Raw genomic sequence first — 19,740 nt, forward strand, 5'->3', positions numbered from 1 at the left:
AGGCAGAATAATTATTAATCTTCTAAGATTATAAACCACATACAACTTATCAATATGCATTGATGAAGTAGATTCATTTGAAGGTTCTTTTCCCAGCTGGTAGCAAAATTTGTTGTTTCTCAATGGAATTGCTTAATTTAATCACTTGTATTCCTTGATGTCTGGAGCTTTAAGCTTGTTCTTGAGATGATCTATGCATTCTTATTTTTACAATTGGTATTGTTTTCTGTGTTTCAAAGATTTGCTGCAATTTTCTTGTACTACTTTTCACATTGTAGGTGGTTCACTTTTTTTTTTTTTTTTTTTTTTTTTTTGTTCTTCTGAGACCTACCTATAATCTGCAGGAAGTGTATCTACAAGATCAATGAACGGTTGAATATAATGCATGTTTTCTTTTGGGTGTTTTTATTTTCTCTCCCAGATTATCCTTCATTTCTGTGTATCTGCATTCCTAATCAGTTATCAGGGTTTTCTCCCTTCCTTCCTTTTTTTTTTTTTTTTTTTTTTGGGGGGGGGGGGGTGGTGGGGGTGGTTATTTGATGAAATGCCACATTCAAAGTTTTTCATTTTTGTTAGGTGGGCCATAAATTCTGTTCTGACAATTTTCACCCCTTTGTTAAACTATTCAGGAAAAACATATTTTGGTTCCACAGAATCCACAGGGTCTTAAGACTGCCTCATTAGGTGTTGCATTACTTTCCTTTAATTTCCAGAATTTAATTATAGATGTCCAGATAAATTTAATAGAAATAGAGGGAATATTTCTTTCTGCTGTTAGCATCTTCTGTGTTGCATTATTTGTTTACATTCAAGATCTTTGAGTTCTCTTTTTTCCTGGGATCTTTGGTACTTTGTCTTTTCTCCCATTAATTTTCTCCAACTGCTCACTTTCTAACCTTCTACCTTCAAATGGTTATTTCCTTGGAGACTGGATCTCAAAGCATGTTAGCTTCTTCCCATGCTGGCTAATTCATGGTTCACCAGCCAAAGTCTTTGCCCTAAGTGACTTTTGGGAAGACAGACGAGCCCCACCTGAATATTGGGCTCTAACTTAATGCTTAATGAAATGCCACATAGCCTTTTGCACCCTGTATACTTGGTATATTGCTACATTCTGTCCCATCTCCTATGTTCCTTAATTTGGCAGTAGGAAGAATTGCCATATTTTGTTACTGCTACCTGGATAGTTTATATCATTTGGAATTTGGCCCTCAGAGGCTTTTAGGAAGAGGTTGCAGGATTGAACTCTACTATAAACCAAACATAAGTGCCATCCTTTTATCTCTTTTCTTCTGTTCTCCTATAGACATCTTTTGCAGAAGAGAATATTTGCATGTTGATGGCTGCAAAGTCCTCAGACAATTTTTGTGTAGTTTGGGGTTTGGATCTCTATGCACTAAAAGGAAGTATTTGGTGGGTGATGGTGGAAGGGAGTTGCAAAGGAGTTTCAAATACATGGAGTGGGAACATTTGTAGGTTGTAGGGGAGAATGAATCGGAGTTACTCATTAGTTCTCAGAGATTTGGCCTTCTTTTAGGTTACTAATGTCTTAGATTATGGAGACAACTTAAGTTGCTTTATCTTTGAGACTTACTATGTTTAACACAGGTTAGAAGGATCATGAAGATAATAGAAAATGTCTAGACTTTGATTTTTTTGATCATGACTCAAGTATTTTCATTTTCTTACAATCAAAATTACCTATTTAAACACTAATAGTAATAGCTAGCACTTATGGGCTGTCTACTATAGCTAAGTACTTTATAGATATATCTCACTGCATTCTTACAACAATCCCAAGAAATACTTTTTCCTTAGAAGACAACAGAGATTGGTTACTTGCAAGTTTCAGAGGCTAGATCTGAACATAGGCCTTCCTGAGTCCAAGTCTAGCACTCTGTCCACCTTGCCATTATCTATTGATAGTGTTATACTTATGGAAAGACAGGTACTAATGTACCATCAGAGAAGCTAAGAAATGCATTAAATATTCTAGAAAAGTAATGGAGAATTATATGACAAAAGTGACTAAATATATTCAATGGAAAAGATTTTTACTATCTTTTGGTTATATTTAATGCAAGGTTTTAGATTTTAAAAGTTCTTTATTTGTGTGTGGGGATATGTACATGTGTTTAAACCATAAATGATAAAGATAGTGATTGGGAAAAAACTCTTTGCATCAAATATCTCCAATAAGGATCTATTAAAGTATTAAAGTATTAAGTATTAAAATATACAGAAAATTGACATGCTGTACATAAAATCAAAAGCCATTCTTCAGAAAGTTCTCAAAAGTACTGAAAACTATTAATAACTGAAAGTGAATCAAGTCACTAATCATAAATGAGATATGCAAATCAAAACAACTCTTGAGTTTTCATCTCAATACATAACAACTTGGTCAAGACATCAAGAGTTGTTTGGAGTAAATCTTATGAATAATAAGAGAAGAGGTAGTATCCAAAAAAAAAAAAAAAAATATTGTGTGCTAAGTATTTAATAAACATTATTTTTATTTGCTTCTCCTCACAATCCTAGAAGGTAAACATTATTGTTGTCACCTACATCATAGTGTTAAAAGTCATTTGGCCAAAGTAACATAGCTAGTAAGTATCTGAGATAAGGTGTGACCTCTGGTCTTCTTGACTTCAGGCCTAAGGTTTTTGCACACTGGAACCAGCAAACTATTTTTGTTTAAATATTGAGGAAAAACAGTAAAGTAGAAATTCACTGTGAACCTTAAGTTACGTAAGTAACTTAAAATGCAATCATTATGAAAAGCAAATAAAAATTATGCTAACAGTGGAAAATGTCTGTTTTCTTTGACCTCAAAATCCCAGTACCAGGTATACACTTTAAGGAGCTTAAAGACATAAGAAGAGATCTAATTAATATTACAAGTTTTCAGTATCCTTTTTGCAAAAGCAAGCAACCCAATACAAAACAGATGTCTATTTGGGAATGGGAAAGCAAATTGTTCCACACAAAAACAAAAGACTGTTTCTGAGCTATAAAAATGATGAATGAAAGACTATAATGTTTATATGAAGTGATAAAAAGTGAACCGTGTAGGAAAAGGAAAACAATAAAGATGATGACAACAATAATGTAAAATGGAAAGATAAAAAAAAAAAAAAAAAAATCACACTGTGACCCCCAAAATCTAAGTTTGTTGCAATTCTAATCAACAAGGTTGATCCCCCCTCCCCCGACGAAAAATATGGCAAACAAGTGGGATATTACATGTAATTTAAAATTTGTCTGTAGTACTTAGCTTTGCTGAATTATTCCCCCCGTCCCCTTGTTTTTCTACTCTTTGTTACAATGAGTCATCATAGGAAAATGGAATGAATGCCAGGAAAATTTCTAATATATATATTGGATGTATAGTTCTGGGCAATAACTTAACTTTCCTCTAAGCAAATAAGATGTACAAAAAAGGTACCAACTTATATTTTCTCAAGCAGGAATTTTTCTGTACCCATAAAAACAAGTCAGATTTCTGTCCCTTCTTAGAAATAATGGCAGGAGAAAAAGAAAAGGATTTATTAAGAAATGGAAATGCTGTTAAAGGGAAAAATAATTTAGAGAATATCAATAAGGAAATTTTCACCCAATCAAAAGGCTCATTATTAAACAAAAATTTACCATTCAAAGTAGAAATTTTACATGGTATCACTCAATAACTTACAGTTGAATACAAACAGTCTTTCCTAAATTCCTTCATGATACTATGTCTATTTTTTGATTTTTAAAAGTTAGTCATACTACATAAGATATTCTTGACCTCAAGTCATGATCTTGGTTTTAAAAAGTATTCTGACAACTATTGTTCTATGTAATTTTCTTTGTAATGCTATATATTTTGTGAACTAAAATATATCAAAATAAATTATTCTATGAAGAGATAACATATATTTCAATATAAAAAAAGTTAAGAACTTTGTACTAGGATGATCTCTCTGGCAACAATAAAAACAGTTTCTGTTGTGTCTTTTAAAGTAAGAGATATGTTCCCACCAAGTCAGAAAATGATATTTAAGATAATATTAATACTGCTTGCCATCTGGGGAAGGGGAGGGATGGAGGGAGGGGAAAAATCGGAACAGAAGTGAGTGCAAGGGATAATGTTGTAAAAAATTACCCTGGCATGGGTTCTGTCAATAAAAAGTTATTAAAAAGTTTAAAAAAAGGAGATAATATTAATATAGCAATATCTTAAAAGTACCTGTTAGGCATCCAAATCAAATCTACTATCATCAACATCTCATTAAATACAATATAAAATGCCAAGAAAAACTATACAACTAAGGCAAAAGCTAGGTGATTAAGAGAAAAATAAAAATGATTATTAGTCATTATTTAGAGTTAACATCCAGTCATTTTTTTAAAAGTCTGCAAAGACAAATACAGTGAAATAAAAGGCCAAGGGAACAAATTAAACATAAAAAGAGAAAAATTTTTAAAAGATCAATTAGAACAAAAGGTAATATTGTAAGATACAATACAAAAATTGGAAGTGTTAATTTTATTTTTGCAATCTATCAAACTTTATTCCAAATTATTTTACAGGAAAAATGAACAAATTAATTATGAGTAATTTTAGCTTCACATATTATAGTATTTTAAAATTAAATTCAAATTCCCAAAGTGGAATTAAGAAAAATGCTTTAAAAACACTGAACAAAACTCACCTTCCGAGGAAATACCAGGACTGGCCAGAGTTAGGATCTGCCTCTAGAGATTTTTGGAGATACTGAATAGCATAGCTTTCCTTGGTAGCTTTGTCTCCCAGCTGATCCACAGTGTGATGCATCCACCCTACAATAAAATTTCAAAAATAATCACCAAAACTAAATTATTTAAATGGTGGTCTTGTGTATTAAAAAATAAAAACAAAAAAGATTACTAACCCCACACCATCCTTCCCCACATTCTCCTGGCTGATTTTTTTTTTTTGGGGGGGGGGGGTGCAGAGTGGAGGGGGTCTATAATAAAATATAACCACCTGTTCTGTTTTAGAAGATCTACAAAATCTGGTTCTTCTACCATTCCAGACTAACTGCACATTACTACTGTTCACTCAATTTGCAATGTAAACAAGTCTGCCTTCTTGCTGTTTCCATCTCCTTGGATTTTGCAAAGACTACTTAGAATACTCCTCTTTCTCCTCATGCTTAAACTGCAGAATCCTCAGCTTCCTTCAAAGATCACTGTACAGAGGAATTATATCTTGATAATCACATTTTCCCTAGTGTCCTCTCCTGTAATGTAATATGTATCTTCTATTTTATACAACGAAAACTGGGTATGAAATATTAACCCCTTTTCTTTGAGTTTTAACTTAGTAAAAAGCAAAGTGGCAGTATTCTAATGGCAAGAACTGGAGATGAATATGGAAAAAGCCTTAACATTATAGCCCCAGATCAACCACTAATTAGGCATATGAGCTTAATTGATTCACAAGTTTAATGTAATTCAGTTTATGCATCTGTCAAAAAGGAATTATATTTGCTATCTTACTAACATAGTAATTATGAGCATAAACAAAATGATAGGCAAACAAAGTGCTTTGAAAAGTTATAAATACTACACAAAGGGAAGGGATTATTAAACATTTTTATTTGTTGGGTCTATCAAAAAATTTAGGTGTGATGCAATCTTAAAATTCACCCTATAGATCTACAAATTCAGATTTATAAAATTACACAACTATTCCTACAGTACTTAATGGCTTATGAACCAAGAAACATAAACACCAATTACTCTAACATTAAGCTTTAGACAAAATTTAGAAATAAGAATATTAATTGGAAGACTTGAACCTAGGTTTCCTGACTCATAAGCCAGTGATTTTCCATTAAATTATCTCCTGGAAAGCAATCGGAATTTCTAATTGATTTGAATGAACTCAATTGTTCATTTGGCATAATAAAAATCATACTATAATGGGAATATTGGAATATCTCCCCCTCACCACCACCATCTGAGTAGAGCTCAAGTTAACCAGTATTATTTTTTGCTATTGACTTTTTTTTCTCTCTCCTATCCTCTCTAAGAGTAGACTACATAGTATATTTGTTAATGATTTTTTTCTAATATTTTAAAAAAGTCTAAATTGTAGTTAACACAAATTCAATACTTTTTTGTAACCTCTTCTTAGAAACCAAAGTTAAAAAATAAGTAAAAAATTGTGAATATCCCATTCAGTCTTTATTTTCTAATACATAAATGCCCTTCTTGGAGACATTTTATGTAAATAAAAACGTTAAAAATTTGCTATATAAGATCAATTTTGAAATAATAGTGCTTCCCACCGCCACAACATGTCGAGAATGTACCTTCTGCACATAAAAGGTACAACTCATCTAAGAATATAGTCACATCAGTAATTTGTTTCAAATTTTGTTATATTCAGTGCCCTCCCTCTTCTAATCCTATTCTAATATTTAAGTAATCATATCAAACTGTCTGGGTTATTTAAACCTTTAATCTGTGATATATATAGTTCCTCCCAAACTGTAAAGGTTCAAGGACAGACCCAGAAATATCTGCAGACAAGCCTAAATTAATAATTCATGAAAACTGTGTATCAGTAAGTTAGTCATTAAGAGATGATTTTCAAAAAATTTGTTTGTGTGGTTGTTTTGTGGGTGATTGGGAGAGGATGGGGTGGTATGCTTCTGCACCACAGAAATTCACAAAATGAAAGAATACCTGTGGAAGAAGTATCTATAACAATGAAAACAGATATTCTGAAAAACTATAAGGATAAGAATCTCATCTAATTGATACATGGGCATTAAATAGCAATTGTATTAAAACTTGATTCTTATATGGGAACTATTTACAAATATTATAGAGGTATAAGTTAAAGTGAAGAATAAAATGATTCTTACTATTCTCACCTATCAGCACTGGTGTCAGTTTGCTATTAGTAATGGGAATAGCAGCTGCAATGATATTTGCTTATTAGTTACTGCTTAAAGGGCAATAACAAGCTATCTTTTATGATGGGAAAAGCTCAGTTGTTCATGTTATCAGGTACATAAAAAACAAAGCTAGTTTGTTTTTTTTTAAGTTATTTTTTATTCCTTGTATATCAAACTATGAGAAATTGCCACTTATTTTTCCAATCCATTTAAAAGTGTAGAATGCCATATTTTAACATATTTAACATGTATTGGACAACCTACCATTCTAGGGGAAAGAGTAGGGGAAAAAGGGAAAAATTTGGAACAGAAAGTTTTGTTAATGGTCAATGCTGAAAAATTACCCATGCATGTTTTGTAAATAAAAAGCTTTAATAATTTTTTTTAAGTATAGAATGTTATTAGCATCAGAATTTAGGATAGCAGATACAATATCACAAATTGGCATATTCCCTTTTAATTATTTCTTTGGTAAAGTGAGGATAGGAGCTACAAGGCCAATTTGTGCCCTGCACCCCGTAAATGGCATCATTAATTTTTATTAAATAAATGACATTAGGTAAATGGCACTAAAGCAGGCAGTTAAGTTTGAAAGGAATAAAGTTATAAATGGGCAATGAGGGGGGAAAAAAATCAGTGTGGAATATGGGGATGTACTAACTTAATAGAAACAAATACTGTGTTATAATGAACAATGAAATTGGATAAAGAGCAAATAGATTTACCTCTAAAGTTTGTTTCAACTATAGTTAAAAGATATTTTCTATGAATTGAGTAGGTTAATGGGTTAAGTTTTAAAAAAAAGGACAAAGCATTATTTCTACACTTTATGCTTTTACAGTCTACAATGCTATTATTTCTAAAATACAGTATAAATGATATTAAAGTATCATGAAATTAAAGATACTAATTGAGTAAAAAAAAAAAATTAAAGGAATTTATATGGTGAAAAAGAAAACTGAACTTACAAAGTCCATTTAAAATTCTGTTTAAAATAGTACCATCAATATTAACCAAAATATACATACTGGGCAAGAGCACATTGATACGGTATGGGGATAAATTATACTCTCAAAAAAAGATCTCCAAAAGATTACATAAAAAGAGAATCAAAGTAATACCATCCGATTAAGTATAAAAAGTAAAAATGCTGTGCATAAAATAAGCATCCCTATTTCAGGAAGGCCTGTCCTCTTTTTCATAGAAGGGTAATACCAAAAATAATTTTTTTTTTTTTTTTTGAAATGGCAGGCATCTTACTGTTTGTATGATTGTATTGTTTGTATGATAATGTATGTCACATTATCACCTTTCAAATGAAGATGGTTTCAGAAATTATAGTGTTTGTTATATTCTATGAAATTTACAAAATATTTCCATTGTTACTTACTATGGATAAAAACCATGAAAATTTGGCAATGCTTTATTTACCTCTATATGTTAGATTCTTAAATGAATCACTGAATGGGTTTCTGTTTAAACTGTAGTACTAATAAAAAGTTTTAAAAAATACTTCTAAACAGTGGATTTCAAATAAATGTGCAAGGAATGTTAAGCAAAAAGATCAAAACAACCACCTAAAATATCCAAATAAAAAGGGAATGTGTAATTAGGGGTAAACCAAAATATTTTTACATACCTAACTGTTGTAAGACAGTTGCTTTTACTTGTGCAGGAAGGTTTTCTGTCTGCAAAAGTTGTTCATAAGCTTCCTTTGCAGAGTGATACTTTCTCTGCAGAATGGATGGAGGGGAGGGGAAAGTTAAAGAAAAAGTAAATGAAACTTGATAATCCTTTAAATATCACTCATTAATAGAGATCTTTACAAAGCATTGGAACCAATTATTTTAATTTTTTCACCTCAAAGAGTTATTAGACAATTTAATGTGTAAAACTCCTTTACAATTTAATCAATATCTATTTTAAAATACTAAAAGCTATTTAAAAGGGAAAAGTAAAGTACAGAGTAACTCCCTAATGTGGTTTATTCAATTTATACCTCTACATAATTGACACCTTAGCCTCCAACTCCAAATTTTCAAAATTTGGAGTGCCAAGTTTCCTATTAAATCTAGCATTCAGAAATACCCAGTAGCATAAAAAACTGAATAGATTATTTATTACTTATCAATTTGCCAATATCCCAAAAGGTACAAAAGAACTAAAACAATTTAACATTCTTATTGTCTAGGTGTACAATTCCTATAAAGGCTGATATTTTCTACCCTAAATTATAAAATCTGACTTAAATCTATTTGATAATTTAAAGGCCAGTTAAAAAAAAATAAGATAATAAAGTAAAATGCTACCTACTATCCCCCTAATTTTACCCAACTTATGGAGGAACTGGGGGAGAAAAATTTTTGATCCAACATACTATACTGAGTCATTATTTTATAGGATGTAAAAGATAAAAATTATAACACTGTGGGCTATGTGGTGGGGCAATGTTTGAAAATATTAAATCTATAAATAATAAACTATCTTATTTTTGTACTTATAAACCCATAATTTTGGAAACCTTAATTACTTTTTCAAAAATCTAAAAACCATGAAGCCTTTTAAAGAAACACTTGCCTTGCACATCAAATTCTCTCTTTCTCTGCCTCTCCCTTCTTAAATACAATAAACTTGATCCTAACAGGAACTGAGCAAGTCATAACCTTTGTATCTAAGTGTATCCCTCTGTAAAATAGACAATTTGATTTCTCTAGCTCTTAAAGAGTTGCTGTGAATGAGATAAGTGTTTCTAAAATTTAAAAAGCAAGAAAAGTATAACTGAACAGTTAACTATTAAAAAAGGATTATCCATCAGAGTTTGACTTATATTATTCTAAATTCAATAAATAAGCAGGCCTAGAAAGTAAACTTTTAATTTTAAAGTACTTCAAAGCAAATCCTTTTTCATGTATAGCACTTTTCATAGTTAAGTGTTCAATATTATAATGTTAACTTATATATGGTTCTTTCCATAGTTTCACAAGGACACTTTGCATTTTATCCAAAAACAGCATACTAACTTATAATTACATACATTTGTATTTACTGAACACTACCCAACCCCACTGCCTTTCCCATGAACTTCATTTCTAATTTAAAAGTCCCTCTCTTCCTCAAAAGGAAAGCACCAGATGAAATAAAAATAGAATCATTGCTGAGCACAAATTTAAACTAGCTACAAAACAGTATAAGCTTCTATACTGTTTAAATATTGTGGTTCAAAACAAATGAGCTATTCATATAAAGTAGGAAAAGAACACAAGTAAAATATATTATTAGATTGGTAATTTACCAAAAGTACATTTGCTAATCTTGGAAACCTCCAAAATGGGGCTCAGAAGTTGTCTACTGCAAACATATCAAGTTTGAAGGTCTATTTAACAAATAAAATTACCCATAAGATCCTACAGTTGGCACTCTCAGAAGTCATCACGCTCAACTTTCTCTCTTTGCTAAAGTGATACAGTGATTTACCCAGGGTCAGAAATAAGAAAGCATCAGAGCTGAGTTTCTAACCTCAAGGGAAGAGCTATTGCTAGATAACCAAATTCTGTTCCCCCTGACCTATGAACTATTTATACAAATAATTATATTTCTATAAGTCATTTACTAGCCATACCAAGCTCTTAACACACAAAAGCACCAATAAACAAATTTTCCTGTACAAATTGGATACAGGCAAAATCTAGATCTTAAAACACAGGTTTCAGTTCTATAAACAAAATCTTTTCCAGGGATAGAAATTATGTCACATTGAAAGAGGAAAAAAAAAATCTATTACTTATTTTCTCTTCAAGATAGTAATTTATTGATACAGAAATAGTAGGTGCTTGTCATTAACCAGGCATAAAGAGAGTCAGGAGAAAAATCACATTCAATAATATTCAATATTCAAAGCTTATATTTTCTGGGGAACATTGAACATGAATGGGGTTGAAAAGTGGAAGATGTTCTAATAAACAGCTAGGGAGCTATCAAAAAGTTCATATACATTATATTAAAAAGAAGAGTTTCTCATGTGTTTACTGAAAATAACATTATATGCGATTCTAATAAGCCAGGTTTAGTCAATCAAAGAGTAAAATATAAACAGCAAATTAGAAGGTGACAGAAACTATGGGGCATATTCCACGAATTTATTTTCAAGATAATGAATTCTAATAATAAATAGGGTCATAAAGAATTTAATTTACATATTTTCAGGAATGCATCTTATTCTGTATGTTTTACAGTGTTAACTGTATAAAAATTTAGAGTCATAAATAGGAGACATTTTTTGTGACCCTAACACTTTTAAACAACAACAAAAATTTATTTTATTTCCTTCTACTCCTCCATAATTGTGGTAAAGGTCTTAATCTTAAATTGCTTAAGAGAAAAAGAAATGGGTTTACTGTTTCCAGTTCCTATTTTTCTGAAAGGCATATCTTAAATGCCATTTAGTTCAAGCTTTACTTTATCAATCATCATTCAACAAGACTTCACTGCAAAGAGAGGTACAGATAGAAAGAACTGAAAATAAGTGATTTCTTTTCAATTAAATTATGAACATTTGGGTTTAAAAGAAGGGGATATAGGTGGAATTTCCAATCTATGTTCCTAGGATGCTGTGTCAAATAAGTGTCATGTTAGATCATTAAAAATGGCCTGCCTCCCTTCTACCCTCCTGGAAGGGACTCATCAATAATGCATCATAAGTCTAGAATTATATAATGGGTCACACGTCAATGGTTTGAATTTAGTTTGATGAAGTATTCTTTTGGCCAGCCTATAAGAAATAATTATGTCCATTTTATCTTTGTAACTCCAAATCTGGCAGTGCTTTTTTAGATACTCCTACTGTTTGCTACTGTTTAATAAATAATTTGTGTTTGTGGAAAATTATTTTATGCTCATAAATGTTTGTTATTGTTCCTCCTTCTCAAACCCACTATTTCATGATAATAAGTGAACAGAATTTAAAAGCTTGTTGGAGTACCCCCTTCTTTTCACTGTCACCTTTAAAATTTGAGAGGACAATTAGGGGAAGTAGTGAAATTGTTTATTGATTCTATTCCCTCTTTTCAGAGAATCTAGAAAACTGGACAAAGTTATAATTACACAAGTTTAAAAAACAATAGGAGGCTTAGTAGAAGATCTAATTACAAAAATTTGCAAATATTTTGGTTATGAAGTATCTTATCAAAAACTTAAAATGAGAAAGTTAACTAAGAATATTCTGTAAGACACTAAAAAATTAAAAGATGGATATTTTCTGAAATATTTAAACATCTTTATGTCTACTTCTTTTCCATTAATTAAAAGGATTTTATGATTTAAACATTATCATCTCTGATTAAAGGAATGAAGAAAAGGAAAGTAAGAAAGGAAAAATAAGTTAAGAAAGAAGAAATGAGTCCAATCAGTGTGGCTCCTTTAAAATGAGGGAACAACTCAATCTGCCAAATACTATAGTAGTTAATAAAAATTAGTCCCTTTACTTACAGGGGCTTAGATTCTAACAGAACAAAAACAACACAAAACAAAGATAAACCCCTACTACTGCCACAAAAAGTTAAATAATCAAAAGTGAATTTTTAAAAATATATAACATGTTAGGATGAAGAATAGGAGAACAGTATGATTAATTCAGAGAATCTGATTACAGTTGGTTAATTAGTCATATAGAAAAAGATAAAAGCAGTCTTGGACTTAAATAAGTAGATGGAAAATACATTATTACAGAAAGACTATCCAGCATTAGCATTTATGTGACAAAAATAATTCCTATCCTGCAACAGACTAGTCTAATTGTACGAGAGGTACATTGTAGAGAAATAGAAATAAGGGGGAGATGTACTAAGTGTGAATTGCAGACTAAAATTTAAGACTGATCTTAAATTCCAAAATGAGAATTTGTGTATCATCCAGGACACAAATAGAAGCCACTGGATGATGGAAGGGTAATTTGGGGTAAGATTGGTTAGTAGAATATAAAAAAGGCACACAGAGAATTGACCAGAAAAACAAGAGTACCAACAGAAGGTTAATATAGTAACACAGGTGTGAAGAAGGATCATATATTGAGAAAGGCAAAGAATTTAAAATTTTCTTTGCAAGAAAGCTTATGGAAATATTTTTTAAAGGGGGAGGGGAAGGAAAGGGATTTATATAATAAATACCTCATACTGAATAATGCTTCAACAGACCTGCATTAAAATGGTATTAAGAATGAAACAACTGGTTTTGTATTGATTACCAAAGTTCATAATGTTTTCTAAAAAATCAATTTACCATTTCAAAGCACTACAGCACTGGACTTTATGAAATTTATCTTGTTATATCAAATTTAAAAATTATTGCACAAACAAAACCAACGAAGCAAAGATTAGAAGGGAAATGGAAAACTGAGGGAAGTTTTACATGTAAGGGTCCTGATAAAGGACTCATTCTAAAATATATAGAGAACTGACTCAAATTTATAATTTGATATAATATAAGTCATTCCTCAATTGATAAATTGTCAAAGATATGTAAACATCCAATTTTCAGTGAAAGGAATTAAAACCATTTCTAGTCCTATGAAAAAAAGTTCCAAATCACTACAGAGAAATGCAAAGTAAGACAACTCTGAGGTTTCAACGTCATAATTCTCAGATTGGCTAAGATGAGAGGAAAAGATAATGATAAATGTTGGAGGGAATATGGGAAAACTGGGAAAAAATGGATTGTTGGTGCAGTTGTTGTGAACTGATCCTACCATTCTGGAATCTGGAATTTAACACAAAGGGCTATCAAACTGTGCATACCCTTTGATCCAGCAGTGTCTTTACTGGGACTATATCCCAAAGACATCTTAAAGGAAGAAAAGGGCCCCACATATGCAAAATGTTTGTGGCAGCCCTTTTTGTAGTGTCAAGGAACTAGAAGTTGAGTGGATGCCCATCAGTTGGAGAATGGCTGAATGCTATATGAATGTAGTAATGAGATATTACTATCTACAACCAACGATGAACAGGCTGATTTCAGAAAAGCCTGAAAAGACACTAACTGATGATGAGTGAATAGAATCAAGTGAGCACAGCAACATCAAGATTATGTGACAATCAACTATGAGGGGCATGGCTCTTTTCAACAATGAAGGAATTCAAGACAATTCTAATAGACTTGTAATGGAAAGAACCATCTGCATCCAGTGAGAGAAATATGGAGAGTGAATGTGGCTCCAAAAAAAAAAAAAATTGCATTTTCACATTTCTTTTGTTTGTTTGCTTGCTTGATTTTATCTTTCTTGTGCTTTTTTTTTTGGGGGGGGGGGGGGAAGAGGCTGTTTTTCTCACACAGCATTATAAATGTGGAAATGTTAATAAGATTGCACATGTTTAACTTATATTGGATTGCTTGCTGTGAAGGGGAGGGGTAAATCAAAAAAAAATTTTTGCAGGGTTGAGTGCCAATGCAGTTTGAAAAATAAAAAGTCACTATTTTTAAAATTATTTTTAAGTAAATAAAAATCATGTTCATTTTGATAGTTGTAAAATGATAAGATTTATCTTTTGATACAATTACTAAAAGTATATATAGAAGGATGTCTTCTAAATATTTGAACATTTTCAATTTATGTCTTTTCTTTTCTGTTAGCTCAAAGGGTTTCCTGGATTAAAAAGCATAATTTCTGATTAAAAGAATGAGGGGAAAAAAAAACCAGTATGAAATGAGAAAAAAAAATTATATATGTGTGTGTGTGTGTGTGTGTGTGTGTACGTGCTTTATAATACTAATATGTAAGTTCTAGCGGTACAATTAACTCCACTTATTCTTTCTAATTTTCCTTCAGGAATTTTGAACTAAATTTGAGTAACTCTCAATACTCAGACTTAAACAGAAAAGGTATGGGTGGGCAGGAAGCTAGGGGGAAGAGAAGCTTTTTTTGTCATTAACATAACTAGTAATATAAAAAGCAAAGTGAAAAAAAATACCTGTGACACTAAAGCAATATTAAATAAACTATAATTTCTGGCCAGATTAGACCATTACTGTTATAAAGTTATAAAAATGAGAACAAATATGAGAGATCTTATATGAAAGTAAGGCAATGTGAAGAGAACATAACAACAGCTAATAGCAAAACTCAATATACTCAAAAGAGGTAAGGAAATATCCCCATTTTTAAGAAATTAAATGTTTTATTTGTATAACTTCTCATTACCTTATATAGTTAAGAATTATGTTCTTCATTCTACCGGTTTTCTTTTCCACTGTATTCTTTCATGAAGGTCTTTCTAGATTTCTATGTATTAATTATAATTTGATGCCTAACTGGTATTAAGATATTAATCTAATCATTCCCTAATATTGAGTATTTAGATTTAGTTTGGGGGCAATTATATTTAGTACAGTTAAGAAAATGTTTTAATAAATAGCCCTTCTTCATTTGTTTTTAATAATACTTTCATAATATACAATAATTATGGAGTCAACAGGTCAAAACTATTACTTTTAGGGTGTGATTCCAGAATGCTCTCCCCTAAAAAAAGTATTTAAAAGTTTTCAGTGACATGAGCAATAAATGAGTATCTCTTCCTCCAAAAACTCTTGAGGTTTTTACTTTACTTCCCTCCCCCAATGATATATGAGAATAATGCTGCAATTGATTTAATCTGTATCTCTCATTTTTTAGATTAATTAACAATATGCTTGAACTTTGGAAAATCATCTTTAAAGCGGGTGGGGGGAGAGAGAAAGAAATTAAACTAAAGGTTACAAAATTATATATGACGAAACTTAACTCAAAAGTAAAGTTAGATGAATAAAGATATCTTCGTTATTCCATAATAGATGTGTGCCCTGGGGGAGATGGAGAACAGATTATAGATGTGGAATACTACATAAGATTGTCAAAGTTCACATACTGATTAATAACTCTGTTAAACAGCATTTTCCTATTTAAAAGGGATGGTGGTTTGGTAAATGGGATATGGGGGAAGATGAGATTTGGAAATCAATGTGACATGAAGAAAAAACATCAATTTAAAAAAAGGCTAAAAAAAAATTCAGCTCCAAAGTTGCTATATTTTGAACATTTACTATGGATTGGGAATTATAAATGATACATATTTTAGATGACAAATATTTCTGTAATATTTGCCATAAATATATTCCTTCTGCAAATCTCTCTTAGCTTTAATTGCTCGATTTGTTTAAACAAGAATTCTTATTGCCCTTCCAAAACTGGAATACTTAAAAATATTCTATTTTCACCATGGTATTGAGTTTTAAGAATCTTTGAACTTTTTAAGAATCATAGCTGTAACTGACACAGTAAAATCCCAGTAATGACAGATCAACATTTTTTTTCAGAAAATATATTCATTTTTAAATAACTGCCTTGAACCAGGTTTATTTTCTATAGTTTCCCTCCCCACAAAGCATGTTTTATGTGCATTTCTTTGGATATTTGGTGAATATACTCTATTTCGCTTTAATTTTTCTCTTTATTTTTTTGGTGCCATAGTTTTGATGGGAACTGAGTCCTGTCATATACTTTAAAGTCCACAAGACCACCTTCAACTGAATTTTCTCGAGTGTTTTTTTTGATATTCTTGTTTCTTTGCTTTACCATGTTTTACTATGATTTTCTCTAGTTCTATAGAAAAATACATTATATTGAATATTAAGGAAGACAAAATCTGAGAAGTGTTCTAACATTTACTAATATATTAATACAATGCTTTACATTAACATTTCATCTCCCTCTGGTGATTCTGGTCTTTCTTTAATTTAGTTATTTTAGTTTTAAGGTTATTCCTATAAGTGCTATGTATTCCAAAGGCAGAGAGTGCTGAAAGGAACCCGAGCAGCCAGGTAGCTAATCCCTTCACTTTACAGATAAAGAAACTGGGCCTGAGGTAGAGTTTGCCAAATGAAGGATTATTAAATATTATTTATGACTTCTTGATCTTTCTAACAAATAAATAAAAATGCAAAGGATTTTTCTGTCTTAATTTTGCAATGTCTAATTTTGAATTGGTCTCTATTAAGAAAGATATATTTCCAATGTTAATGAAAAAGCATTTATGGAGAATTGAAAACAGAGTAAAGTAGTACCTGCTCTCAACAACCTTACCTTCTAAAAAGCTTTTGTTAACACATTAAGTGGGCTTTTTAGCACTAAAATTCAGAAGGAAAGATCCAATGATACTTAAGGATTACTGGCAAACACAAATTATACTATATATATTCTTTTGAGTGTAATTTCCATTGATAAAACCATATCCATTGAATAAAGTCATTTTTTCTGTCCTAATATAATTGAAAATTTATAACACCAAGAAAAAATATATCTGAATGATTCAAATAAAAATAGGTGATGATAAGCTTCTTGTTTTGTAACTATTATGACCAGAAATGCTTTTATAATGTTTTCATTGCATATTACTTTGGCTTTTGATTTATGATAGATATATTTTTGTGCATTAAGGAAAGATACCTTTTCAATTATATTTATGATCACTGCCAGTTTTTGCAAGGAAGGAAAGAAAGAAGGGAGGGGTTAACACCCTCCCTCAAAAAAAAAAAAAAACCCCACAATATTCATATGATTACATGTTGTTGGATGAGTTTTTGTTAATCCCATTTTTAGTCTTTCGCTATGCTCTTCACTGCTGGCCTCTGTAAGGTGGTTATTCTCATTTATATTAATTGTCTTATTACCAGCAGGTATGACTTTTAGCATTATTTCTTCTTTTCTATACAAATGATATTTTTATCCAAACAATATGTTGTATTTCTTAAAAAGAGTATACACCCCTGACTTCCTAGTTATAGTTACAGCAAATACTAACTGAAAAGTATTAACACTTTTGTTAATCTGGATGTGATTTTCTACTCCTTGATTGAAGAATTTTGTTGAAAACAGACTTCAAGATAATCTTTGTTTCTGAAGGGAATTCTTATATTCCCAAATCTTTGCTTTACACATGTCTTTCTTTGTATGTTCATAACTGCAAGAACTATACATTTACTTAACTATGATTGATATACTTCAACTAGCAATTCTTTTAAATGTCACTGCTACTCCTTTTTCAAAAGATGTTTTCCCCCGTTTCATTTTTTTTGTTACAATTAAGTTCTGAACTATTTTCCTCCCTCTCTCTTCCCCATCCCCACCAGCTCTAAAGAAGTTCACCATTTGATATTCATTTTAAAATATGTGTAAAACTATATGGTAAAGTTTTCTCTCTAGAAGTGGATAGCATCTTCCTCCTTAGATCCTCTGTATGTTTATAATGATAATAATTATAATATTAACAAGTTATAATTATAATGGTTGTTCTCAATTATTTTACAATAATTTGTTACTGTATACAATATTATCTTGGTTCTGCTCAATTCACTTTTTCCCTTATTTCACGCAATTTTGTTTTTGTAAGATATATGCCACAGCTTGTTTAGCCATCATGGCCCAAATGATAGACTTTTCCTACCAGAAGGAAAGCTGCCATAAATATTTTGGAACATACAAGTTGCTTAAATTTTTCTCAGATCACCTTGGGAAATAGACCTAATAACAATATTCTAAGATCAAAGGATACACATAGTTTTATAACTCCTCAAAAAATCAAAAAATTATTTTTCTTTGATTTATAATTATGTAGAATTAATATGTCCTGGTCAATGTAAACTGATGCATTTGATAAATTTTCTGTGGTCAGGCAAAAAGTCATAGTTACAGCTGGAAGAAACCCTTAAATTCCATTTGTGAAAAGATGATTAAAAAAAAAAAGTCAAGTATAATAATCAGACTGTGCCTTAATGCCACACAACAGACAAGTTACAAACAGAATTTAAATCTAGATCTTACTACAAATTATGCATTGTTCCCAGTCATACTTTTTTAAAGACCACTAGAAAAAGTTTTTTTTTTTTCCTAATAAGGGAACAGCATGCAATGTCTAGACCATTTTCCTCACAGTATCATATTCTTAGAACCCTAATTTATTTAAAGTATGTACTTCTACTTTTGTATCCTAAACTACTGTATCATGTCTTTAGGTTAAATAAATATTTGCTTTAATTTCTGTAATTTGTTTACTACTAAATTTATCCAAAATGATTTTTTAAAACATATTGTCCATCCCAACTATTGATGCTTTAACTTGAGCTGGGGTGAGGATTGGGGGGAAAAGTGGGTGGAGGTAAGCAAAGGAAGAGATAGGTTTCCTCATCTGTTTTACGTTGTTTTAAGTTTCTTACTGAGCTGCCAGGGTTGATTTGTATGTACTATGGCAATGTGTAATAACAACAACAACAAAGTGTAGGAAAGAAAGAGCTAAAGATACAATATAGAAAGTTATAGTACCCTGTTGAATTAAAATAGTAGAAAGACAGCTATGTAATTCAATGGATAAAGTGCTGGACCTAAAGTTAGCAAGACCACAGAGTTTAAATCCAGTCTCAAGATACTTAACTAGTTGGGCCATCCTGGACAAGTCCTTTAATCTCATTCCATGTTGTTTTGTTGTATAGGAAGAATGAGACTGGACAGTCTCCTCATTTTAAAGGGATCAGAAAAAGCAAAGAGCTTTTTCTAAAAGGAAAGAATTTTGGTTGGTGGGAGGTTTAGGCTGGACCAACAATTAGGGTTGATTTTTAGGGACCTATGAGTATAAAAGACTACGGACCAACTGTTTTTCACTCCAGTTGGGAGAGAAGTTTGGACAAAGGAACTAAGTATCACAATCGGGAAGGCCATTATTTGTGGACTATTTTTAGGTGAGATAAGGTTTCTCTGACTTCTATTAAGTTGTAATGAAAGGTTTGGCTT

At 31.0% G+C, this 19,740-nt stretch overlaps 1 protein-coding gene across 9 annotated transcripts in view; it reads right to left on the reverse strand.

The window, feature by feature from the left end:
- The window catches only part of KDM6A (lysine demethylase 6A), a 241,436-nt gene that overhangs the window by 59,514 nt on the left and 162,182 nt on the right, over positions 1 to 19,740 (reverse strand). For all 9 annotated transcript variants that reach the window (XM_031959375.1, XM_031959372.1, XM_031959373.1 and 6 more), the window contains 2 exons: positions 8,575 to 8,668; positions 4,698 to 4,824 (listed from right to left, as the gene is read on the reverse strand). In XM_031959375.1, coding sequence (XP_031815235.1) covers positions 4,698 to 4,824; positions 8,575 to 8,668 — 221 coding nt within the window. The remainder of the gene's footprint in view (positions 1 to 4,697; positions 4,825 to 8,574; positions 8,669 to 19,740) is intronic.

Source organism: Sarcophilus harrisii, chromosome 3 (genome assembly GCF_902635505.1).
Source record: "Sarcophilus harrisii chromosome 3, mSarHar1.11, whole genome shotgun sequence".
Classification (NCBI taxonomy): Eukaryota; Metazoa; Chordata; class Mammalia; order Dasyuromorphia; family Dasyuridae; genus Sarcophilus; species Sarcophilus harrisii.